The sequence below is a fragment of the Botryllus schlosseri genome, chromosome 5 (assembly GCF_051294905.1).
Source record: "Botryllus schlosseri isolate E-star chromosome 5, Bs_hap1, whole genome shotgun sequence".
In the NCBI taxonomy this organism is placed as follows: domain Eukaryota; kingdom Metazoa; phylum Chordata; class Ascidiacea; order Stolidobranchia; family Styelidae; genus Botryllus; species Botryllus schlosseri.
In genome coordinates this window covers 7,163,795-7,191,613 of record NC_137240.1, presented here as the reverse complement: position 1 = coordinate 7,191,613, position 27,819 = coordinate 7,163,795, and the positions used below count along the sequence as shown (strand labels likewise).

General features: G+C 41.2%; 1 protein-coding gene across 1 annotated transcript; it reads right to left on the bottom strand.

Annotated features, from left to right (window-relative positions):
* Positions 1–271: 271 nt before the first annotated feature.
* Positions 272–25,940, bottom strand: LOC145438824 (uncharacterized). Its single transcript, XM_080316188.1, has 29 exons — positions 25,372–25,940; positions 25,205–25,311; positions 22,809–22,977; positions 22,557–22,712; positions 22,359–22,494; positions 21,744–21,880; positions 20,208–20,329; positions 19,333–19,446; positions 18,139–18,214; positions 17,924–18,074; positions 16,950–17,188; positions 16,783–16,883; positions 16,612–16,726; positions 15,488–15,672; positions 13,913–14,175; positions 12,833–13,040; positions 11,938–12,240; positions 10,081–10,243; positions 9,823–10,014; positions 9,204–9,340; positions 8,749–8,842; positions 8,007–8,206; positions 7,310–7,486; positions 4,039–4,280; positions 3,633–3,829; positions 2,044–2,240; positions 1,897–1,981; positions 1,261–1,432; positions 272–497 (listed from the first exon to the last, which is right to left on the bottom strand). Exons 1-29 carry the CDS (start codon positions 25,583–25,585, stop codon positions 461–463), a joined length of 4,689 nt encoding a protein of 1,562 aa, XP_080172314.1. The 5' UTR covers positions 25,586–25,940; the 3' UTR covers positions 272–460.
* Between the last annotated feature and the right edge of the window lie 1,879 nt (positions 25,941–27,819).

Genomic DNA, 27,819 nt, shown 5'->3' with positions numbered 1-27,819 from the left:
CGACTTGGCTCGAGTCATAACTGTAGACGTAAAATTGACTTGTGACTTCGTTACAACCTTGCTATTACCCACTGTCACCGCAACTAAATGCGCACGAATAGTAACTTCGTTTTACCACGAGGGATAGTAAAGTCTTGAGCAATTTCCGACCCCGAACGTAACATGTAGTCGCGTAGGTAGGTGCTAATATCCTAACTAACTGGAATTGCGCAACCTGCAAGTTGGACGCGTTGATATTTCACTAATAAAGATGAAATGATGAACAGCACTGTACAGTAATCTTGGCGAATATAAAACGGTCAACCCGTAAATGAAAAAAAGTACTATCGCTGCGTGTCCACAAAATCAGTATTATCGAAAAATGAACGCGCGCCAAGCCTATACTGCATGATGCGGCGAAATGCGCGACATTTCTTGAATAACTTCTGCAGAGACTCAGTGATGGAATGAACTATGAGAGTTAGTAAATCGGATTCCAGATCTTCCTTTCGTCAGTGCTGAAAATATGGATGGCATGAGTTAATGGGGGATTACGCAAGATCACGTAGCTCCGTACGCTACGACTGTTGCTTAAAGCTGATAGTATTGATCTAGATATCCTGAGTATTGATTAGTCTTATCAAGACGCATTTCGCATACCAAACAGTATATGTGGTATGTGTTGTATTACTATAGGTCCAGATTAAGCTCAGTAACGAAGTACTTCTACTTTTCATGAGTACTCTAATTGGTTTAGTCTATACTCTCAGCACTTACTCAAAGGGACATGTTTTAAGACTACCTCCACGTCTACTCGACATTTGTTTACTTAAAGCTACTCACTTTATACACTTCGGCTTTTTTGAAGTAGAAAGTAGTTTTTGGAATGATTGCATGACTTTTTTGAGTGAAATTATCATAACAGCCGTGAGAATAGCCCATGTGTATTGGTAACAGCATCTAGTTTCGAAAACTACTCTATTTGAAGTGTCATATCAGCAAATTTGGGATTTTACTACGATTCATCTTGCAATTTGGAAAGAAGCCAATCTCCTATTGACTTATACTTGACCAAATCTACGAAACTACTTATCTAATTACTTTTCATGCATCTCATTTCACTTTTTCTTCTCCTAGGAATAATTTTAGCATGCCGATACTTTATAAATTTATGGTAATACCTCTACGTCTCCTTGAGTAACAATGCTGACTACTTTGCCCACTTACGTATTGGTCTGCCTATGCCATAAATAAAATATTTTGTTCAATTCGTAGACTTACCAGGCAGCTACCGGAGGTTCGTTTGGCGGGCAGCGTCGCTGAACGGTTTCGAATTCCAGCCCGCAATCGTTTCCTCTCAATCGGATTTGAATGTTTTCATCTCCGGACCCGTCTTCTTTCGGCCTGGTACAGCATGCACTCCAGGTGCTCCAATCCCAATCACAGCACGGACCTGTGCGGTTTGTCAAAGGAAATGTTTTACTGGTGCGACTTCGCCAATCAACAACTTAAAGCTATATCCAAATTTACGAAAATCAACAATATTTTCGACTATGCTAGATGTATTTTAGATTCGTGATCATATTGTTTTTGTGCAGTCACCGACATTCAGAGAGTGAGAGCAAGTTACGATTCAGGGAATTTCGATCAAAGATGCACAATGATTACATTTTTGTGTAAACTCCCAAGGTTTGTTTGCTAACACGAAATATCGAGGTTTCCACGACGAACACGAACGTGAGCCGAACGTGAGCACCATCCCAATCCAAGTATATAATGATTTTCGTTATCATACTTTTCTTTTAAGAAATTTAGAACCAATAATGATATGTACGCCAATTACTTATGCCAGACGATTCCATACCATACAGATAAACGCGCGTTCTTACACGCGGATATTCCATGCTCATTGCATACCTGCGTCACATTCTTCGGTCTGTTCGGGCGGTCCAAAGCACAGTGGTTCCCCGGGTATGCCGCCAATACATTCGCGATCTCGAATCTACAATACGGCAAGATACCATGTTTGCTTTGAAATTTCGGGCACGGCGCATGATGACATACTCTAGTTCCGATACCGCAGGACGCGCTGCAGGGCCCGTAATTCGTCCAGCCGCCCCAGTAGGCGCACGGCATCGTGTTGCATTTCTCTCTCGTCACGTCCACCGGTTTGTTGCACGAGTGCATCCGAGATCTTGACCGCGTTCCGCCGCCACAACTCCTTGTGCACGGAGACCATTGGTCCCATTCCATGTAAAATCCTTTCAAACATTATAGGAGTTATCGATATGAGATAAAATTGATAACCAGTTTTTTCGAAGAGACTCCTGGAGTACAGAACTTTAATGTACTGTACATATATTCATATTGGAATCAAATATTTTCGGCTGTCACTCACTACTTGCTGACGATTAGGCCTACTCCTGACGAGTGTCAGCTGAAAATTTTCGGGTTTATTTCAATATGAATATACTATTCAATTGTTTATTACTCTATTCTATAAGTAAGTACGCAATATTATGACAGTCGGTGACACAGGTGGTCACTGTAAACTGAAAACGCAAACCGGGTATTCCGCCTATTTCCGCCATGGCTTAGGGTGGAAATCAAGTTAATTGTACTTTCTGGTAATAAACTGCTGCTGTATTCATCCGTCAATCCAACGGATGAATACGAGTCAAATACAACAATTCTAATTGTATTTCAGGGTTGTGTGGGGTATGTTTTCGTAAACCACATCAAGAAGACGCACGATATTGATATGATCCCACAATGCCACACAGTAACGGTTCATAAACTATGCTTTATAGAGTTTGTGATCTTATTTCAAAGGTCCTAGGAGTAGAAATAGTCGAAAAGGACGCCACACGAGTAGGCACCGTAGCTGCGGAGTACTCATTTATGTAGACGAACCCCATATAGTAATGGCACATCTTTACAAACGTATTGATGAAGAAATTTATTGATAACAATTCCAAAACAGATCTTCATATGTTTCCCTTACTAATACAAAGTGAGATGCAATTCCGGATAGGCAATTACGTATCTGTTCTACCTTATTGTTTTTGTTTGGGTATTGATAGAGTTTGACCACAGTGATCATATTTTGCACCAGGCCATATTTGTTATCATGATTCCTCATCTGGTGACTTGTAGTAGCCTACGACCCATTTTCCTTCTATGCTTTTGCAAGACACCACTTACCGTAAGTGGTGTCTTGGAAAAGCATAGAAGGAAAATGGGTCGTAACCTACTACAAGTCACCAGATGAGGAATCAGGGGTGGTCAACCTTTTCGGCCAAAGGGCCACATAAAATTTACGAAGCAATGCGCGGGCCACTTGAATGTTTATCGCATTTTGTTAGTCGTCCGATAGGAGCGAGCCGGATTAGGTAACGGTGAAAACAAGACTTATCTTACTATACGCATCAAAATCAATAACAATTATGTCATGAAAACTCAGCGTGCATTAATGGTCTAGCCATACGCAGCGGGAAAACTTAGCAAATATATTAAATGAATTCGTTCAATGATATTGTTCCTTGCGTATATTCGGGGTGGTATGTGTATACCGCTGGGCTGGTTTGGCAAGGACAGGATTATTTGGCGCTTGGATCACAAGGCGAGGAGGAGCTTATTTATATACTTCCTACCTTCGTCTGTATTACAAGGCTCCGTGACAACCTGGTCCTGCTCTCCGCAGCTGTGAGATCGATATCGCGTGTGAAAGCCTCCGCCGCACGTTACGCTGCATTCGGACCATTCTCGCCAAAGCCCGTAGGTACCGGCGTCCGTGTTGCATGGCACGGATTGAATTTGCGCGTCCAATCCACATGAGTGTGTTCGGAACCTTTAAAGTGGTGTGTGAACTATAACTATATGTCTGTATGTTATCAATTGTTTGCACACCCGTTTATATAACATATATGCAGAGCTGGTCAAATAGGTTATCGTTGGTACTCCGGTAGGAGTAGAAGTAACGTACTCAAGTACAAGTACAAGTAGCGATTTCCGAGTATTTAGGGAGCAAGTATTCTAAGCCGATTCAACATATCCCACCTCGACATCTCTCCTCCTTTACATGTTTTCGAGCACGACGAAAATTCGCTCCACTCCGAGTACGTGCCGTTTCCGGCAAAGCACACGATATTTTCAAATCTGTCGCCTATGCAGCCCGGCATTCCCGGGACCCCGCCGATACATTCCCGTGTCCTAACCTGAACGCCGTCGAAGCACGTCGCGGAGCAGCGACTCCACGCGGTCCAACCCGACCAGTACTCACATTCATTTTCACTGCAACTCTGCAGAAAAGTGACAATACCATTGAAACATCCCAGTCAAGCTTCATATAGTTGTTGAATAGCAGCGACTCTCGGATGTAGGCTACAGAACTTCAATACACTTTTAAATCGTAGATTCATATTGAAATACCCGAATATTTCGGCTGACACTGCCAGGGGTAGGCCAATCGTTAGCGGTTAGAATAGATTTCAGAAAACGTTGTACATCAACATTTAACAGTCGTGCAATCGAATTCCTAAGGCTAATATTGCAGTGGTCGGGAACCTTTTTCGCCCGAAGAGCCATATTGACCGTATATTTTCCATTTTACCTCCCAAAGAGCCATACATAACAATTAACTACTACGTCACAATTAAAAAATCGTGACGTGATGGTAGCGCAAATTCGACATCACTACATGGGATTCGTCGTTTGCACCGTATTTTCTCAGTAACAACTCGTACTAATCGTGCTGGTTGCCTTATTTGAATAACGAGTATGCAAAACTTGAGCTACATAGATTTTTTGCAAGTAATATATTTTAATTATATTGCACTACTGAGAGGCATATGGTATTTTTCGAAGCTTAAGACGAATAACATTTAGATTTCTAACAGACGTAGACAACAATAAAACTATGAATCTACTTTTAACACGCCTTTTACAGTTATAATAATCGTTGAGTTATATTTTTCATCTGATCAAGTCACACACAATGTACAATGCCATGTCATGAACAGATAGAAGGATGTCGAACGACACGCATCAGTAGCGATCCTTTTAATCTAACATCCACCTCGGCCTAGAGTGCCCGATGTCACAGTTCTTTTCGATGTTGATCTTTTTTTGAAGCCGCGGCCCTTTCTACTAGTTCTTTCCATTCCTTGTTAGTGCTTTTCTTTCGTCAGGTCTTTTTCTGGGCTTTTTTGTCGCCGTGAGAACGGCAACGGCGGGGTAAGAGGAGCCCAGATGAACCTCCGACGGGAATCGAACCTGCTCCGCTATATTTGTAGGCGATTATGGTCACCACTACGCTATGCCCCCCCGCATCAATGAGTCTTTTGGTGTTGCATGGTATTCCTGATGTCTTTTTAGTATGGTTGATAACATACCCATTTGTGATGCGTCGGTGGCGTGGGGTCAGGGGAGTTCGAAGTTTGAAACAGAGGTTGAGGCATTGTGATAGCGTAATTCATCGTAAATATCATAGAATGTATAGTAACTGATATTATAGGAACGTAATTATCTCACTGATTCCGATTCGGCTTCTCAAGTCTCAAAGTATTCGGCGGTAACATTTTCACAACACACATACATTTTAAAAGCGACTACAAAGCTACGTTATCAACCAAGAACGTGGACAGCTATGGAGTTGTTTGTAATTTGAATTTGTAATTGTGATTCCACGGCAGTATATTTCCCACCGGAGATGAGAAAGACAATGTATATTTGAAAACTGCATTCTGTTACAGGCGACGTCCTGTCTCCTAGTCTCTTTGATCAATGAATGCATCGTGCAATTCAAGATTTCGTACCGACTACATCGAGTTTGCGAGTGATATTATGGTCGCCGGCGCGACAGAAACTTAAATTTTGAGGATTTTGAAAAGGGGGTCCGAGCCCTTAACCCTCAACACGTCACTACATTAACCTCTCAAAGAAATGTTTATACTGCCACAAAAATAATTATATTGCTCGTGCTGGAGATTTAATAACAAGATACTGCACTATTGATAAAATGAGCACAAAAGTAAAAATTTCGCAAACAGCCATATCTCATGCCCAAAAGAGCGAGCCATAGGTTCCCGACCACTGTAATATTGGGTCATCAGCAGAAGTGGTCGAAGTAGTAAGAGTTGGTACACAAGTAGAACACGAAGTTAAGACCTGAATTTCTACTCAATTACAAGTATATGAGTAGATATCATTATCGGTTTATTAATATTTTCATCATTTCAAAACACCCCAAAACTGCGATACAATGAAAAGATAGGAAGGTGTCGAAGCGACTTGGAGTAGTCTTTGAAATCAGATGCCCACCTTGGCCTAGGCGAAGTAGAGAAGAAGCATGTACAGTGTACACTGAATGAAAAGTAAAGCGGATAATATAAAAGGCAAGCGACAAAATGAGGTGACATGTGGCGGAAGGCCAGATCGATATGTTAGGTCGTGATCCGGTAATCCTGAAGGCTGGCTAGTATTCATATATCGATATTTCCGAGACATGACGCAGATTCTTGAAGTGAAATCGGAATATGAAAAAGTACTCAAGTATAGGTAGTTTCAGAAAGTAGATCCAGTCGACATTCACATACCTTAGCAGTTAAACGACGGTCGCTGCTTTCGTATTTGCAAAATTTACGTCGGAGACTATCACAACATGACTAGTGAGTGATGGCATTACACATATTGGTATAATCTTCGAGGTCATATTCGGATAGTATATACAGCAGCTATTTTATGCTATTCTCGTGATTATATCACTTGCAAAAGTGGTGCAAAATTGTCGCCAAACTACATCCCATTTTCGCGAAAAGAGTATGTGTTCTCACACCCAAAAAGAGGTACACGATAACAGCACTTAACTCGGAGAAATAGATAGCGGTTTTAAATCCTATCTGCCTACGTGTACTGTACAGTGTACATGTCCTATGTCACTATGTGCAAGCATAATTTGTTGTGCTTGATTTATACCTTGGTGTGTAAGTCTGAGGAAGGTTTTGGTTTCGAGTACCACGGGTGTATATTCGCACCCCTATCTCACGAGTGTTACATGGGTGTGCATACACACTTTTTTCGCTAAGAGTGTACTTTCTTGTTTTCGAAGTCCAGGGTTTAGAAGGTAAATAAACTGTTCAAGTAGAAGTGGAAGTACCGTAAAACATAACCACTTGATAAAATATCACACGTACGCGGATTCTATACTTGAGTACTCCGCATAAGTAGAAGTATTTCGTTACTAACCCCCTTTGGTACAAAGTAGGCTATCACACACCACCAAGTCAACAGATACAAAATCACCACGCATCAACATCACTGGGCTACCCACCATCGGTTCCCACTGATCTTCCTGTCCGCAAGTATGGGTTCGTCTTCTCGACGCGAGTCCGCCGCCACACGTTACGGTGCAGACCGACCACGAGTCCCAAGACACCCAAAACCCGGGAGACGTGTTGCATTCTTCCGTTTCCGATTGGTCGTCCAAGCCGCAAGAATGTTTTCGCGTCTACAACAATCATCGCATAAAACGATCGGCTTCGCACGCCAGGGGTAGCCAGCGTTGCTACTCAAATAAAAGTGCTTCTTGGAGGTACAGAACTTCAATATACAATTGAATAGTATATTTATATTGAAATATGGTACTATCTTCGAAAATATATTCAGTCGCCGTAAAATGAGGGCTTATTAACGTGGTCCTCATGACAATTCCACTCATAAAAAAACTCTTCAGAAAACTGCTTTCTACTTTTCAGGATATAAAGCTTAATAAACTGTTCAACTAGAAGTGGAAGTAGTCTAAACACGTAGAGTAAATAGTGCGATTATAAGCAAAACCTAGATGAGTACTTCGGAAAAGTTGAGGTAAGGTCGTACTTACTGACCATCTCCGTCAAAGGCTGAAATAGGCGTACTTCACTCATATATTATAGATCTGATCCGATGACAAAATGCACATGCACAATTGTAGCTCGCAGGATAAAATTTAGTTCCCCGTCCGCGCTGACTACGCCTACGTGTACACGTACCCTTGAATGGAGTCCACCCCCGCACGTTTGAGAGCACACGCTCCATTCAGACCAGAAGAAGTAAAATCCCGGGTCCGTGTTGCATTGCACGACTTCAGAGTCGCGAGAGTCTTGGCACGAGTGGCCGCGGGACCGCCTTTTGAAACCACCACCGCAACTGGCGCTACACTCCGTCCAGCTTTCCCAGTTTGTCCAATCGCCTATGGAAGCATCGGGTTACTGATGAGAATTCCAGCGATATATTAATAGGTCATAAGTCATAGGTAGGCTCTTATTAGGATTAGGATGTCAAAACAACGAAATTGGCGAATGCTAACAACAATAATAATTTATAAAGTACGACTGTGAAGTTCAGTGATAATTTATTGATAAACAAAATGCCTCGGTGATTGGCATATATAGCCATATAGGCTTTCATCAAATCCATTATAGCGCCACGCCAGCTTGAAACACGACATTGATCACTGTAAGCACTAATCATCCTGATTAGCTGTTGAAAACAAGTCAAATTTAGTGGTCGATATTTATAGATTTTTATGGACATTGGACACCGATATATGTTACATCTAATATTAATAACAATGAGTACGATATGGTTTATTCAATATCTCAGTAGGTTCAGAATGCATTAACCTCAGTGCATGTTTGCATTTATCAATACAGAGTCACAATGGTTCGATTTGACGACAACCGCTGCTGAAAGTACATATCATCTGAGGTCAAATTTAAGCTAAGCGTTTACCTTGATACGTGTTGCAGAGATTCGTTTCGGTTTCGTCATCAAGTCCACAGGTATGACTTCGCCTGCGGCTTTGAATGCCTCCTCCGCACGTAGCCTGTACGATGAAAAGTTCATCGAATCAATATAATTGTTTCACTGTTACCAGACAATACATTGAGCAACAATTGTCATAGAGTGTTCCGTATATAAAGGAGATTGAAATATAATGGTAAAGGCAATGATATCAATCAATCAAAGATTTTCTGTGAAAGCAGCATAATCTGTGATAGCAGCATACAGCATATACAGCATAGGTTTACGGCATACATCTATTCAGTCTATCGTATTCCCCAAAATTGTAATGTATCAACTTCTCAACTTTATCATCACGACGCTGATGACCTTCATACGGTATCGGAGCCAAACGCAAGAAAACTTGCATGGTGAAAAGTTTCATCAGTTTCAAAAAGTCTTACCGAGCATATTGACCATTCCGACCACAGTGTCCAAAAGCCGGGCGATATCATACAAGCTTTACTCTCAATTGGTGGACCCTGGCAACCCGGCATGTTAACTTTACCATTTTGACATTCCCGCGTCCGGGAAGTCGTACCTATAAAATTGAGCGGCATTTATGCGATGGTCGATTGAACCATGGAAAATTAGACATGCATTATATAAATTGTTCTGTCAGTCAGGCATACGCAGTCGTATGATATCATATCACATACACTAGCGGTGATCCGTAATGAAGCCCTTCTACTATAAGTGATTACTCAAGTAGGTTGTCCCTGCATGCACTACTTACGCGAGTGGTTATGTTTTTAAAGTACTTCCACTGCTACTTGCAAAGTTGTTTGGCAAAACTACTTTCGAAAGTGGCTACCCCCGATTAAATACTTGAACTCAACTCCGAAATCGCTGCTTCTACTTGTAATTAAGTAGAAATACAAGGTCTTACTATACTACTACTACTACTACTACTACTACTACTATACGTCTATACTTGTGTAGCAATGTTGGTTATACTTTGATCACATCTGATATATACGGCTTCGTAACGGTACTCCTTAATTATTATATTCACTCATATACCATTGAAGCAGGTTGCGCTACATCGACTCCATTCACTCCACGGTGTCCAGCTCTCGCATACCCTTGTCGCGCATGCACGGGCACCATCCTGCGGCGTTGGTTTGCATGTGTGGACGCGCTGTCTTCTGGTAACACCCGTCCCGCAAGTGACTGCGCACGGACTCCAAGGCGACCAATTCAGGTAAAAGCCAACTGAATTGAAAGAGGTGCGTTGAAACGACAGTCATAAATCTTTAGATCAAAGCAATATATTGTTACCTCCACCATCGCAGTCTTCCACTTGGGCATCGACGGGAATACCGTCAGAGCACGAGCTGGCGCGTTCTCGTTGTCTTTGACCCTGGTAGCATGTGACACTGCACGCAGACCAATCGGACCACTCGAGCAGATAGCAGCATTGCTTCGTTCCGCAGATTTCTTCCTGTATATTGCAATATTTTAAATTGATATAGGAAGCCTATGGTCCGTGCATGTGTATGGCGATTTAGCTCTATACCAGTGGTTCCCAACCTTTTTCGACTAATCGCCCCCTTATCAATCTTGAAATAAATTTTCGCACCCCATATTTACGGATCCGAAAATGAGGACATATAATCGGGAAATTTATTCACTTAACTCTGATCGCTGCTGAATTTACTAAAAAAAGGCCATTTTCCGAGATGGTAGGTCTTCGGAAAACCGGTTTCCACGTCTATTTTCCGTCGAGTTGACCTTTTTTCTCGCGTCCTATGCAGAATAAGCGCTATTCACGTGCATTTTTACCGCGTTAATTAAATATAGCTCACTGGAGGTTATAACTGGAGGTTCGCCCTCTATCATCCCACAGTCGCCCCCTATTGTCATCCCTCTTGATTCTCAAAACCGCTCACTGGGAGGCGATATCGCCTGAACCACTGCTCTATACTATTTGTGGAAAACTGATATTGAATTTGGGGCTCCTGAATGGACACGAAAGTGTTGGAATTGACAATTGTTAGGGTCTATCGCGGAATATGGTCAATAGTCATTGCTCAATATAGGGTACACATGGCGGATACAAAAGAGTTTATGCTATGCGTCGTAGACGTAATAATAACCGTAAGAGTTGAAAGTAAGACTGGCAAAATCTGTAATTTAGATCACCAGGTGTATTGCATGTTTTAACAGAAAGTACGGGTATGTCGTTTCATCTGATGGACTATAATCCAGAGGTGGTAAGTAACGAAGTCTCTGATTTTTTCGTATAGTAATCAAGTAGATTTTACTTACTTTCAGTAGGTAATCATGTGGTTATTTTTTGAATATAACTCCCACTTCTACAAACGTTTTCAATGATTGTATATAAGACTAAACCTATAGAATACTTACTTTTACTTTTTTAGAAATCGCTACTTCTACTTCTTCTTAACGAATTTACTCCTACTTGAGCACCAAGGATAACTACTTTGATCACTTCTACTAAAAGCCCACTAACAACTTCTCGGCTTACACTCGAGATTTGTGCTACAACCTTGCCGGGAATTGAGTTGCCGTTGAAGTTGTAACGCTCTGGCAATCACATTGCTGTGTTATAGTCCATGTCTCATGATTGGTTGGTGGTGGCGGCTTGTTTGAGCGTGGGTACATAGACTGAGGCGCTGGAGATCGGTGTTTGTGAGGTGGTCTGGGCGTCGGAGATCAAGTATAGTAGAGAGTTTGCCTTGTATTTTAAGTCACGAGTATGGATGAACCGGGTTGAATGCTTGGGTTACCATTGTAACAGTGAATTGGTCATTGGTCACTGGTCACTGGTCAGGGGTCCTTACTCGTAAGTGAATGGCACGACAGCTAGTGTGTGTGGAACTGTGGAATGTGTGGATGTGCTGTGTATGTATCCTATGGCTTTTTTGATGTAGGTTTGTCAAGACTACCAGTATGTGTGGAACTTGGGTGTGTTGTGTCTGCATGTTTTTATCCGTTTTCGGTTTTCTTACGGTATGGGTAGATTAGCAGATGTGTATCCCAAACTGCCTGGAAATCGGTTGCTGGTGGCAATCGCGAAGGTACTAGATCTTGAACCGTGAAATACAATGACATTCCTGTTATTACTTAGTGAGCCGTGTCAGAAACCGTACAAAGTCAACAAAAACAAATAACCTCAGTCTCGTCATCGGCCCCGCATATGCCACTTCTTTGCCGACTTCTCATTCCCTGACCGCATGTTACCGAACACGGGCTCCACAATCCCCAGTTGCTGTGAGTGGGCGGCTGCCCACAAACCTTCGATTCCACGTCGACCGGCTTGTCGCAGTTGTGGAATCGATACCGGAGCTGATCGCCGCCAATGCAAGTTTGCGAACACGGACCCCACTCCGTCCAGTCCGAGTAGACGCCTCCGCTCCCGCAGGTTCTCCTTTCAAAGTTAGGCTGCATACCGCAATCGTGAAGTTGCTGTCTGACCTGCACGGATATTTATTTGCCGTTGATTAGCGAGATGTCATGTGTAATGTATGTAGCCTAAATGCGGGAGTGTTCACTGTGAACGAAAATCGTATATTTTGCCGATTTTTACCATAGCGTAAGGTGCAAATCAGGTAAACGGTGCTTTCTGGAACAAAATTTTGCTTTCATGCCCATTCAACTTAGTACGATTGAATCAAATACACCAATTCTTATGGAGATATACTCCACTACATCTCTGAAGTATAGATTATTATCACCGCCATCTCTTGTATTGTTAGGCTATCGAAGTTCCTCGTCACCACCCGATATTGTAAAGCAGTGTCGTGCGTTAAAGATTAGAGCGAAAATTTCGCGTGGTGTATCATAAATAGGTTAATCGACTAATGCCTCGACGAAAACACTCTGAATCTGAACGAAAACAGTAACAGAACAGCATAACAAGTCACGGTATAGGTGAACAGGCCAGTTATTTTACGTCTAAAGCCATCTTTATCTTGTTTTGACCGTCAAGCTCAAGCCTACGTGACTTTCAAGCTTATCAATCCCAAATAATCGTCCCTTCTGGAAGCGTACGAAATCAATAACCAACCTGTTGGCCTATGCACGTACTGCTACACGCGGTCCAATCGCTCCACATCCCGTATGCGCCTGGCCCGCCGCATTCTCCTATTTCTACTTTATCCTCGAGTCGGCATGTGTGTTTGGCTACTCGGGATCGCTGACCGCCTGGACAGGTACGACTGCATGTGCTCCACTGCCCAAAAGGCAAGTAAGTACCTGGGTCTGTGTTGCATTCCCTGAAAGGAAAAGCAGAAGCGATTACTGAATGTTTAAGGCAGTGGTTCTCAAACTCTTCCAGACACGCCACCCTTGAGTCTAGAGACAAATTTCGCGTGCCCCTTATCGACATATAGAATAAGTATTAAAAAGAGCGACCAGAATGTTTGCAATCCTAACGCATAGTTTGATGGCATGGAAGGTTATCGTTATGACTAATGAGAGAATAATCATCTGATCCTTGTTTCTTGATTAACAATGCACATTTTACATGACATATGACACGACCTGATAAGGATCTTATTTCTACATAAATGTGTGTCTTTCTACGCACTCTGCACGGATGCTTGACAGACAGGACGTAAAAACGTCAGCTAACAGCTACACGAATTCACTTATAGTTCAGATACATCTTCTGATCGGAGCACAGTTCAAAAAACATCATTTTAATCTCAGGCAGATTCGCTCCCCCTTCAGATGCTTTCACACCCATACCAGTTAGTGAAAATGAGTCAAACACTCCATTTACGACCGAGGTTGACTCCAGAATTCCTACCTAAATGTTGGAGGTCTATCTAGGTTCCTCCTTGCCATCTCATCTGCGTCAGCGGTGTCTTACAAAAAGCGCAGAAGTGGGCCGTGCTACAAGTCGGCAGATACGAAATCAAAAATAAGAAATATCGGCCTTAAATGACCGTAGTAGTCGATAAACATCATGAACACCACCATAACAACACGCCATTTCAGATGGACATGTAGGCTATCCCATATAGGAAGTAGGCCTTCTTTACGATCAAGACCTTTTGAGTCGTAGTACGGACTTTTTTGTTAACGGTGTACTTCATTTTCATCCTTTTTGAAAATATCCCTTTGCAGTCCGATAGAATCAAACCTGGATTGAATTTCCGCGTCTTTCATCTCACATATGTGAAATCGCTGCCTGTATTGGACACCTCCCCCGCACGAGGCGGAACACTGAGCCCAATTTTCCCATTGGCTGTATCCGGGGTCTTCGCCGCAAAATCGTGTTTCTACGTTGTCATCTTCATTGCAACTGTGCTTTTGCATGCGGAATTGACTCCCTCCCGGGCACGTCTTGCTGCAGATTGACCATTCTGACCATTCTCCGTAGAAGCCCGGCCCTGCGTTGCAGAACTAGAACGAGAAAGTGTTATTAACGAAGTATGAAATGATGATACAATGAAATTATGACATAAATATGATATTTGGAGAATGACTTCAATAACAGGAAGGCAGTATATCCCTGCGTGCTATATCGCCTTTTGTTTATTTATTTGTTTCTGTGTTTGTGTAAGTATTTTTCAAGAAAATTTAAGCTATGCCACTCACTTTTCGTACACGCAGTCTATCTATAAAGATTTATTATAACTTTATTGAAATAAATCATATCAATTTTTTAAAATAAATCAAAAGTATATGTTTCACATAGTTCCATCATATATTGCTTAATGTGTTGCATTAAAAACAAAACTGAATACAGGTAAATACAATCGAAAAACTGCTTATGATCTACCGTACAGATATATATAAAAAGAAATATTGGAACACTGAAGACACCGTTCCCTCGATTGGTTCAACAAGAATACATTATGACTGGAAACTCTCGAAACTAAAAAATATGACAATCTGAATCTGATATATTTCTATTTATGACTCTAGCATGATAAATCAACATAGTCATATGCAATGACAAATGACGATACTTTATGGGCTACATTATGTGGATTATATTTAGATGAAAAATTCGGTTGAACCGAGACAATGCAATATGAAACATATTCGCAATGAAAATTGACACAACATCAAGTCATCAAGGATTCACACGATTTATTAGTTTATGGTCTGATACTTAATAATGTCTTCGCAATAGCGGTATGGATATCACCAACAACTGCATTGAAACTTCCCTAATCCCTGCAACCTTTTCGGAATCTAGTTACATGATTGAATGATTGACGAGGTTACAATAAACATGCGATATCGATCATTACGCGTATCACTCGGGGCAAAAAAGATATCGTGTTCTTCTTATCAAAATACGGTTATTTCCAATATTTAGACGGCGTGCCGGGAGTCTTTGTGGACCGTGTTTGTTACGCAGTGAGCTTGATCGAGATATTCGGCATGTTTCAGTATCAATAACTCTAACAATTACGTATCATGTAGTAACGCACACCTTATTATCTACATTCTATATGTTTTTTCGCTAGCTTTTTATAGAAACGTTTCAGATGGTGTCGTTGTATCCTGTAATTTGATGTACATGGTACGTACAAGCACAGTCACTGGCGTTGCATTTTAACTGTATCTGTAATCTAAATGATGATGTTTTTAAGGCTTCAATTCATCAGAGCTGGACAGACGCTATGTTATTGAGGAGTTAGTCATGAAAATATGAAGCCTCATGGCACGGCCAAGATTCTGTTCTGTCTTGTCTGTCACTTACCAAGATCTCAACTTGGTCTTCGATGTTAGGGCAGTTGTTTTTTCTTCTCCTACTCTGTTGTCCGAAACGACAGGTCACGTCACAAGGACCCCATTTCGACCATTCGCCAAAAATGCAGCAAGGCTGCGTGTTGCACAACCTTACTTCACTCTGTGGCGACTGTTGGCCAGGTGGCAGAGTATTCGCTGCAAGATTGACGGATATTTGAACCTTGATACATGCTTAGTTTATACCCGACGGAGTTGACTAACTAACCACCAGGGGCGGTAAAATTATTCAACGTTGGTACTCAAGTGGAAATAGAAGTAATGCCGTAAATTTTTTCTCCATTGGAAGTAGAAGTACTGAGTTTGAAGGCATGTCAAAACTACTTTAAGCGGTAGAACTAAATTTAAGGTCAGAAAATTACTTCAGCAACTATAGTTTCAAAAGGTAGATTTGGTAAAAGTATCACAAACTTTTAGCAGTATATCGGAGGTCGATAATGTCAAAATTGCTGGGTGTATACTCTCGACAACGCAAATGGCTAATGACACTATAAATAGGCGCACTTTTCCAAAATACAGCATATCCAGTTGCCGTTGTTGTTGTTGGTATTGAGTTTTTGGAGCTCGGCAGCAATGGCCTTGTGCACCAGATCGATTAGTTATATATGCATTATTCCAATAAATCTCTCTTCCGGATAACAAAACAAATTATATTGCCGAGGAAATCGTGGCGGGATGGGTCAGTATGTTATCTATGAATCCAGTTGCCGTGATACAGGGGCTATTTCGCCCAGTCAGTATCACTATGTCACTCATAAAAGTTATGCGGACATGTACCATATCTATTTTCTATTTTACAAAATCACAAGTGAAGAAGGCATATATGGTTTTGGATACAATACTGTTCAGTACAAGTGGAAGTATAGTCTAAACACACAACCACTTGGGTATGTTGACAGAATCTAGTTTAGTACTCCCATACTCCGCAAAAGTAGAAGTACTTCACCACTGACCACCTCTTCTAACTATATTACGGAAGCAGTGATTAGGCAACGATACAATCCAATCCAAATAGAACAACTTTTAACCAAATATAAACACAACGGGTGAATTCCTCTCAAAATCGCAGATACTCACGACATGAATGGACCCGCGTGCGGAACTGCTCGCCGCCGCCGCATTGCTTCGTACACACGCTCCAATCGGGGTATACTCCCCACGCTCCCGGGCTGCCACACGATTCAGTTTCGTCCTGCATTCGTCATAGAGTCAGCCTTTGATCCTATATTTAATCAGATGCCTACTCACGTCACTAGCCGCAGTACAGACTTGATAACGAACGCGATTTCGAAATCCGCCTAAGCATGATTGGCTGCATGCTGACCATAGACCCCATCCGCTGAATCCGCCTGCAAATGGAAAGAGTTCGTGATCAAAACAAGATATTTCTAGCCTGACGAATGATTGAATCTTACCAACTTCCCCGCATTCGACAGTTTCGAGGTCTTGCTCATTCGTGCAACTGTGAAAGCGCACACGAAATTTCTGTCCCCCGGGACAGGTTTTTGAGCAGGTAGACCAAGCCTGCCAGTTGGACCAGGCGCCTTCCAAACCGCATTCTTGTGTTTCGTATTCGGGTTCCTGGCAGCTGTGCGTGCGAGATCGGAACGTGGTACCGCCGGGGCATGTTTTTGAACATGTGGTCCAATCCGTCCTGAAATTTGAGCGAGCCAGGTGGCAATGAATTGAGTGAATTTCTAGAAACGAGATTGTATATGATGGACTCGAAATCGTCACAAGTCGCTAAGCCAGATTCACATGGAACGGATCCGACCTTAAAACTTCGATCGACGAATCTCATTTTAGAAAAGTTCGTTAATAGAGATATGGAGTGAAATAGGAGTGGTGGCGGAGTCACAGAATGTTTGTACCACCCTTCAGAGTTGGATTCGGATTTAGCGAAACATATACTGGCTGTCAGAGTAATTTTACAAACTCCGACTCCGACTCCAGCTATACATTATAATTGAAGGAAATGTTCTCCAATGTGATTAAAGTATTACCCAGTTACTGAAGTTATTAGGTTTTTCGGTGCATAGTTCACCTTTTAGAACTTAATTTAGGTATGCGAACAGAATTTTCAAAATTCATAAACAATGCTGATTAGCTTGGTAACAAATAATAACCAAAATGTAATAAACGTGTAATTTTCTGAGTAGATTTACACCAAGTCGGAGTCGGAGATCTGTGAAGAAAATATTAAGATTCCGAGCTGTGTGTTCCAAAGTCTGAGTTTGAATCGGTGTGTGTGTTTAAAATATCTGGAGTTGGATCTGCGGTCAGTGGTAAAGTGAACCGGTTCCACAGCCCTGGTGGTAGCATACCGCAGGTGGATGCAACCGGCGATATAGCACAGACAGCTGGATAATATCACTAGCAATCAACGCACCACTGCGAATAAAATCCCGGTAAGCCGCACGCCTCTATCTGGACGTCGTCTTTCAAACCGCACGAATGAGACCTCTTTCTCATGTGGCTACCGCCAGGACAGGTTTTCGAGCACGCCTCGTACGCCGACCACTCGCCGTAGTTTCCGGGCCCTAGACAGCAATTGACAGTCGTTTGCGAGGCGCTGTGCGTTGAGAAATGTCAGAAGTTTCTCACCAGCGTCGCAAGATATTGATACAACCTCTTCCGGCAACTCGGGACAGACGTCTGATCTTCGGCGAACTTGGATTCCCTGCGAAACACAGTGATGGCATAAGTTGCTTTGAAAACTATATCCGAACAGGGACATCTGTATCGGAATTTCGTCACGACAGATGTTAGAATCGAGCTGCTAAAGATATTTATGTCCAAATTTTGTCAACCAAGTCGTAATGGCGGGCTATCATTCGAAGTTAATCATAAATCTAAACGTGACGGAAATCCAGCAAATGAAGCAACTAAGTAATTAGGTAGGGAAATCTTCTACTTTTTCGGTATAATCGAGAAGGTTTTGCCTATTCTTGCGGTACTTACTACAAGTGGTTATGTCTATAGATGTCTTTAAACTACTTCTACTTGAACAATTTTTAGTCAAACTACTTACTGTTTTTAATTTGGAATTAGAAAAGTTCAATGAAATTTTGAGATATGTTTTCGTCACTTTTACGAGTTGCACATTCATAAAAACAGCATGAAATAGCCTCTGTATCACCGCAACTGAATATATATCTGAAGATTCCACATATTTGTAGTTGCATTAGTCCTTTTGCGTTAGGCACAATTTTGAAAGTAGCCACCTCTGAGTAACTGCTAAAGCGTGCTATTCCTCCACCATATCTACTTTTTAAAACTACTTACAAGAGCACGTGTCAGACCGTTCAATATACAATTTCACTTGAAGTAGTTTTAGAAGGCATTGAAAACCGCTACTTCTACATGTAATTGAGTAGATAGATAGGAAGTTACTTCTACTTCTACTTGAATAGCAACGCTGGCTACTTTGACCATCTCTATCCGAATTAAATTATGGTCAGAGGCGATGATGTAGTTGTAGAACATGCAGCGCTGTATACATGAGAGGCCTGATTCCGACGTTGGTACAAGGCTATAACCCGTGTATCTCATGCGGCTATACATCGTCGTACATTGAATGCTTGCAGCATAAATGTACCACAGAATTACCTCGCATGAAAACGTTATGATTCATATACATTCGCTGCAATTAATTTTGTAGCCTGCAGGTCGGCATGTCACGGTCAAGTATAATTATTTCGTATTACGATCTGCAGTAAAGAGATATTTTCCAATGCTTTATTATGGCGTCATTGCATGCGATACGCGACGATGGATGTCAGAGCGAATTCCACTTACCATGCCACAGGTAGCGGAGCAAGCAGTCCATTGTGACCAGGGAAACGGCCCACAACAAGGTTGGGTGTTGCAGGGTCTGACATCCCATTTATGCTCCAGACCGCATGAATGAACCTACAGGAATAAGTTTGATAATAATCGCAACACACAGAGACAAAACCAGGGCCCGTGCTCGAGCTGAGGTAATGTGAAGTGAAGAACATGAACCCGCCGTTACTAAAAAAAGCAATGCTTTGTTTACAATGAGACCACACTACTTGATACCATTGTCGCTACCAGGAGGCAAAAATCGGAATACACCCTACAAATTTTCGACTTCGGCATTATGATCCCATACAATACATGGTAATAGGCCACGATGGATATTCGTGACTTCACGTTCCTATTTTAGAAATTTCGGCAAATCCCAAAATTATTTCCATCCTTAGCTACACACGTACGGGTGCGGTTGGTACGGAAGTGTATCACGACATCTATTCAGTCAATACGCCCTTATGAGATACAACTGGTTATCGGTAGACGCTCACGTAACACAACCCGATAGCATGGTGACATCATATTGGAAGTGAACCTAAATTTTCGAAACCCAATACAATTTGTGGTATCTTCCATGCGTTCGGTCGATAGCGTCTGATTCGCAGTTAGAGCATCGATACGTATCATATATTCAGGCCTGGCCATCGTGACACATTCGTAATTGAATGATGACTCGAAAAGTAAATTTAATACTTTCGAATGCTTCAGTTATGATACAATACATTGATAAAGGGTTACGGATTGAGGATTACTATTTGTACATACCGTCGGAAGTTTATATTGCTATCTCATTGCGAATGTAGTTCTTTGAGGCAATTCGAGTATGATTTTACACACACCTGCTGCCTGCTCTGGAAGCCGCCGTCGCATGTAGCCGAACACCCGTCAAAGTTAGACCATCCGCCGTATGAGCCATCGCCAATGTGGCATTCCATAGATTGCGAGGTTGTCCCGATGCAGCCTGTTATAGGTATTTTTCATTAACAATTTTAGAGACGATGGGTTGTACGGGTGATATATTCCCGAGCCCGGATCTTTGGAATGAATCAAGTGCTTGTGATTACATAAGTTCCTGGTCGTCGGAACAGCAGCGTAGGCAGTGCCTTACAAAAGCTAAGAGCGACAGTGAACATTGCCGAAAGTAGGCAATTCAAGATTGACTAACAACGCGAATGGGCCTGATGTAAATTACCAAGGAATTGGAAGCATAAATATAACCACACAAACAAGCAACTATAATTAATAGATTGCTTAACAGCCATTGCAAGAATACAAGAATGCAAGACTAATTTTCGGGAGCCTCTTATCTAGAGTTATCGGCATACGAAAGGAATTCAAATTTCAATCAGATTCAAAAGTGAAACCTATATTGCTAACTATGACGTAAAAATCAAAATTACGGACAATTGTAATTCGCATTGTAACAGTACCAACGACATACTTGAAGTATGTGGTGTAATAATAGCGGCCATTAAGTTGAAATCGACGGACGACTTACACAAACAAAGCAAACTAATGGGAGATTATTAAGCAAGAAAAATATTTTTGTTTACATAAACTGGCATCGGTCAACTAAATAATTGTTGATTCTAACATTTTCAAATGAAATAAGATCTACCGTACCCCTTGCAATGACAGTGACCATGTCATCATTACGGTTTTTCGCACAAGCTTCTCACTCAAATACTGACAAATCAAACTGCATGTATGCTGTGAAATAGCCAATATGTTCTTGTTATTTGCCATAACCAAGGAATATACCGAAATAGCCAACGCTAATTACACAAATAGCTTTGCGGCTCTGACAGCAGATGTCGAGGTAATCCATTTCGAATTATAAGTCAAGATATGCGATCTATAGTATGATGCTGCGTATCAATGTGGGATTCATTTGGTAAATGTGCAGATGTGGCGTGCGCGTAATTCGCAATATAATGTCTGGCATGAGTTTGTGGTAACGTTACATAACCTATCGGCATCTCAACTTGACTTCACGAGTTAGACTTGGAATCGCCATAAATTAAACAGATTTTAAATGGGATAAGAAGTCAAAGCTATCCTGAATTTTCATGCGACTTTGAACAAATTTGAGAAATCAGGATTTTGGATCAGGCACTCTAGTCCAGGAAAGAAAGTTTACTTAAATTCATTATATTCAATCACTTATGATACGGAACCCGCAGTCGTACACGTACGTACAGACAAAAGGTGAATTTCACCTTGTTATGTTGAAAACTCATAAACACGACGAAGTCACAAACTGACTGAGATGACATTTGTATAATTCCTATATACAATATACATACATACATGCATATATCTATGCGTCACGGGGTCGTGCATTTTTCACAAACTGAATGGAAAGGAAGACGGACCTGGATCCCCAACAGCAGCTCCATAGCATTTCCTCGTGCGGACCATTGTGCCTTTGCCACATGATGTGCTGCAGGAACTGTACTCGGACCAACCGCTCCAGTACCCGCACTCATTTCCAACAGGGTTACTGCATCTCCTGAATTGCCGAACGAATATATATGTAATCTCAGGAGATGAACTCATCAATGACTTTTATTCGTGATATAAGGATGAATATATTATTATTAGTTGCAGCTTCGTACTCCTGCATTTTTTTATCAATCATGATGTTTGCCTAACAGCCGAACAATGCCCGGTGAAGGACGAGTACGAAAAAGCAACTATACTGAAACTTTTTATGGAATTTCAATGCAGCTCTCTCTAATACATTTGTACTTTTTCTTCACATGCTACCGTACATAACAAGGTTCTGCGCTTATGCCTCTACTTCACCACGGGGCATCATGTATTGTAGGTCTATTGCATTCGAATAGAAGGCGTGGTGTTATAACCACTGTCGCTAACATTTGACATCTATAGACGTCTCGTTGAAAGCCGCGATTTTGAATTGTTCCACGCCAATCTCAATATTATCACCTACAAGCTAACCTCTGAGTCCCAGTATTTTAAAATACCTGTAATCGAAGCAGTTTCCCACACAGGAGCCTTCTCCAGGAATGCACCCGTTACATCGTCGCATTCGACGCTTAACACCAGATCCACAATAACCCTTACATTCACTCCATCCACTCCAGGGAAACCAGCCACATGCTGTAAAGACAAAGCGGAAATTTAGCCATTTGCCAAATCAATGATCTTGGTCATCAATATACTTGTGGGTGGTCGATAGATGGCGACTGATGGTTGCTCTGTTTCTGAATAGATGGCGATTGGTTGTTCAGACGGCTTTGGTGTTTCACGCGGGATGGCGTATGTCTCTGGTGTTGAAGCTGACGGTGCCACCGGTGTTTGGTTATCAAAAACCTGAGCTGATAAAAGTGGTAGAATCATGTTAAAAGGGTGATATCTAACTCTATTGAACTCTCGACTGTGCTTGAAATGCAATTTCCACTCAAATATCTTACAGCAGAGATTGTATGGCACTCCTCTAGTAATGCACTCCAGCATACTGTCGATGAGGTGAAAATCCGAACTTCGTTTATTTGAATTATCTGACAAAACTGCGGTGAGCTCCATTTCTTGCGCTTTTTGAACGATGAGTTTCCTGTCATTTTTCTTGTAGCAATTCGGCTTCTGAAATTATTGAAACATAGTTATTCGTGGGTGTCAAAACTTCCATCGATTTATCACGAGTAATCTTATCTTGATTCAAATTTATATCTCCCTCATTCGTAGGCAAATGATCCGTATAAAATAGTGTCAGGCCAGATTTAATTTCCATAAGCGCGAGGCCAGGATATCGCGTATGTCATGTCACAATACCCGATCACAAAAACGCAGAAAAACATACAACGCTTATTCGCTCGCCTCTGGGGGTTTATTAGAAAGACCTGTTATCCTGCTGAAGACTTTGTAAGAAAGTTATTACACATTAAGAATTACGTTTCAATTTAAGATAGTAACAATTACGCCAACCTCAGGTTTTAAATATAGCAGCGGTATACTTGATATAACCGACAAAATTAGATTGGTCGGTCTTTTTGAATGTTCATTTCTCACCGCAAAACAATGTGAGAAAATGGCTTCAATTATATATATCTTACAAATATTTCAAGGGTAACGTGTGTGCTTTCATAGAAAGGGCCTATGTATAGCATTTCTATTAACAATCTCACAGGTGCAATTTATACATTCCGTGGTTGGTAATGCATTGATACAAGTTTGGGAATATATTGATAATTACTACGACAAGTTTTTGTTGCAGTCAAATCCATGGATAGTTGAATCTATTTTTCACCAAAGTTGCACTAAAAAGTTGCATTTGTGGACAAGTTCCTTGAAATTATTAGGGCATGGGATACTCGAATCGATCTGTATCCAAGGCACTGTAGCAAAACTCAGTGTTAGCGACTTCAAAAAAGTCGTTAGCCTGAAAAATTGTCCCAGTGAAAATATAATTTTCGGCGGTCTAGCCTGAATGTACATCAAATCAGAAAGGACCTCAAATTTTAACGACAGGGAAATAATTAAGCGATCTATTTACATACAGTGCCAAATATTTCCAGTAAAAAGTTAGTTACATGAGCAATCGAAAAAAACTTGCAAAAATTTGCACGAAAAATTGAAAAAAGTTGCAAAAAGTTTCATGAAAAATCGAAAAAGTTACAAAAAGTTGCATGAAAAATATTGAGAAAAGTTGCAAAATGTTGCAATATAAGAATCCTCCAAACAGCTTAAAACACCATGCTACATAACTTCTGCGTATTTATGAAGCTGACGGAAGATGTAAATAAAAGTTGCAAAACTTGCGAAAACTTGCCCTAATAATTACTATATTGTTCATGAACATAAAAACACATTGCTCGTCGCGAGAGTCGTGTTGGTGATTAGCAATGCTCCAGATTCCCGGCTGATAATAGTTATTACCAGCAACGTATAGTCAATTAGTCAGTATAGCCAGAATATTGTTATAGCATGTGTGTTGTGTATTGATAGCAATGCCTTTGAGAGAATGTGTACACTGCATTAGGGAATTATAAATCGCATATGTCAACCGAATAGCAGTGTATATGCGAAAATTAGCTATCTAATCCCATGGACGATTTATATCTGGGGTTTGCAACCTCTTGATAAGAGAAACATTCATAAATAAGGCAGCGAAAATTGTGGTCGCACACAGGCTTTCTATCTCTTAAAGAATTGATAAAAGTGATTAGTCTAATTTATAAAATTCTACATTGGACCACACGCAAACAATTTTTTTTATGACTGGAGGTAAATCGCATGAAGCGCGAAAATAAATAAAATAAATTAGTCCAAAATATTGACGAGTCATGTCAGTATATGCATATTGTAGTGATTATTTTGTTTCTTTCCCTTTTCTTAGCCCGTGACTCAACTTTAGCTCAAACGTAGCAGACAGTATACTCTGCTGACCGTAGGTTACACAGTCACGATTAATGACCTTCGATGCTCATGCTCAGCAATCAAAATGAAAACAAATTTTACACGACTTCCATTGAATAAGCATGGATCTCCCACTATTTCACTGCTACCTATCTCAATATTAAGAAATATAGTACACTATATATGCATATTTCATATAACGTCAAACATTAGTTTGTTTATTGGTACAGTGTGGCAAAACTTCACGGGATATTCCTACTATAACTACGGCCTATCTCACGCAATGTATACACATTACACAATGTCCGACTGAACGTGTCTCCTGCACAACGGCCCATTAAATTTTATCACCTCCCTTGGTCACCCTGGAACTGGTCAATTTATTCGATTTGCACAAATCAGACAACTGCGACATTTGCGCATCCCTGCAGACGCGAACAAAATGCCTCCTCACCGAAGCGCTCTCGTCAAAGCAGCATCCTCTCGCGACGCAGTCCGCCTCCGAGATGTTACCTTTCACGCACAAAACTCTTTTCTTTCTGATGTCCCGACACGCTAGACCTGACAACACGGATGAGATTGTTAGGCTCGTTCCACAAGCATAGTCACACCGATACTGACTTTCTAAGGTCGAATATATTTGGATTTTCAACTCGTTCTCGGGATCAAATTCGTCCAGGTCTTCCAGAACTGAGGTCACATTCTTCTCCGGCTCGCTGTGACTCTCCGTGGAACTTACGCGATGCAGGTAGAAGCAGAGCAGGGCGGAAAATACGATCGTAATCGTACTATGCATTTTCGCCATAAAATAACTGAATGATGTTACAAAAAACATACATACAGTAGTTAGATTAATGTGTGTTAACGTGTGTTGCGGAACACTTGTGACAAATGCGTTCGCCTGTTATTACGATTCACATTCCAAAGCCAAGATGATATCACATACACGCCACATGAGAATATGATATCGGTGCTTCCTAACTTCTCTGGATACTCGCCAGATCACATGATAGATTGGAGGAGTAATAAGTCGCGCTTTGCAGTCGATGGAACACCAGTATCAATTATGCGAGAGTCCAAGTCTTATTCTACAGCGGTCAAACCTTATAATCAGCTGGTTAAAGGTCAACGTTACAGACTATATGCAACATAGCATTACAGAAAATATGGATTGTATCACAATCATACCAACTTTTCTGCATGCCTGCACCTTTAGCTATATCCAGCCCCATTTCTATAACATTGATTAATAGAGAGAGTATTTAGTTATTTACACCATACATCCTGAGCTGATACACTGTATCTTATGCAAAGCTGATGTTGCGATGTACACTTAATTGATAAAATGAATCGCTTCCATATTTTATTTGGATATATATATATGAAAGGCATCTTTATTTTATCGCACTGGCCTGCGGCATGGAAACCTGATAACCTAATCAAGGCGCAGATTTCGCTGCGTCTGGCGAAAACTTGTACGACTCTTAACCGGTAGCGCCCAGAGAAGGAGAAAGTTGTCATTGGATCATATTCACCGTAATTGAACGATATCCGTTACGTGACCCCAAAATTCATACATAATAATATCTCTAGGCCGAAATGCAACGATTTAATAACGCGCCATAGGATACGGAGTTTAGAACATATCAAAATGTTCGGAAGTGCTGCTAAGTGGCTGACATGTAACGAATTACCTGAAACGCGGGTTGTAATTATATTCTATCGCGGAGTGTGTGGAATACAACTAGGCGCTTCTGTTGTCGACACAATTGGCATCTAATTGCTAGCGAAGTCGGAATTTAACGCTGCCTGTGACGAAACAAAACAGCGATAAGGGATTGTTATTTCAGGCGATTTGCGGACAATTTCGTCATTATCACACTTTCCGTTCCGTGAACATCCGAAAATAGATGTTCTCAGAGATAATCAAGGTAAATTTAAGGGTACCAGCTTGTGGCGATCTCGATTATACGGCGAAAGAAACGCATGTTTTCCTGCTGTCAGTTAGGAAGATTATTCTGGGAATACGAAACTACGAACCGGCATAGTTCGTACATGTGTTCATTGCATCGCACTGTATATTGTGTGTCTACTGTCTCTAGTGCATATAATAATACTAGAATCTCGGGCTCATGGTTTTATGTGTTAGGTACCGCCATACCGCTACTACATGATTAAATGCTGGTTCAGATCGATCGCCAACAAACATTCTTCCGATCTAACAGTATAATCGTCACCGCAATTACGGTCAGAAAGCATAGAGCTATGCAGGTTGCATATCATACCTCTTTGTACATTACGACAGAGCGAAATAATAATTAGCTGGTAAACAGATTTCTCGACCGGTTTCGTAAGCAAAGATACACAAGTTGTTGTTCCAGTACTCATGGCGTTTCGACTACGCATTTGTCATTTTACACAAAGGCCAAGGTTCATTATTGTAGTTCCGTATCTGCCGCTATCTTGTGCGAAAGTAATGACATATGCATCGCCAGAACGCCGAAATCTTGTGGCCTAAATAAATGCGCGGCTCGTAACCTTGACATTTGCCATTTTCTGGGGGAAAATCACCCTGTTTTCTCAACAATTGTATGTTTACAATTGAATAGTATATTCATATTGAAATGAACCCGAATATTTTCGGCTGACACTCGTCAGGGGTAATCGTCAGCAACTAGTAGAGAATTGGAAAGAACATTGTATATCAACAATCAACAATTGTATGTTTGAAAATGTTGCAGCTTGCACTCAACTGAGTGCTGAAATATTAACTTAATACAAATCATTGCATTGTAAAAATCGCGTTTAGCTTCTAGTGATATACTATAGTTTCCCTCCTAGTGTCATTTCAGCTTCCAAATATGGAGTGTTTCCCGCGATTCGAGTCACAAATAACAGTTGAAAAAGATACCATGCGAATCGTTCATGATTGGACGTGAATTCGAGTTGCGTGAAGCTTCCTCTATACGGGAACATTTTCTCTCACATTCGAAACTCTCTGTCGTTTGACATTGTTTATTTTCGTGTTGTTGAAACTTTCATTTAGTAGCAGGGGGAGACATCGGAAGC

Excerpts from the sequence above, each read along its gene's own strand:
- LOC145438824 (XM_080316188.1), bottom strand. The coding sequence starts at position 25,585 with ATGTTTTTTGTAACATCATTCAGTTATTTTATGGCGAAAATGCATAGT. Across the intron at positions 25,312-25,371 it reads AATATATTCGACCTTAGAAA|GTCTAGCGTGTCGGGACATC; the intron begins GTCAGTATCGGT and ends CCGTGTTGTCAG. Across the intron at positions 20,330-21,743 it reads AGCTGCTGTTGGGGATCCAG|GCTGCATCGGGACAACCTCG; the intron begins GTCCGTCTTCCT and ends TACCTATAACAG.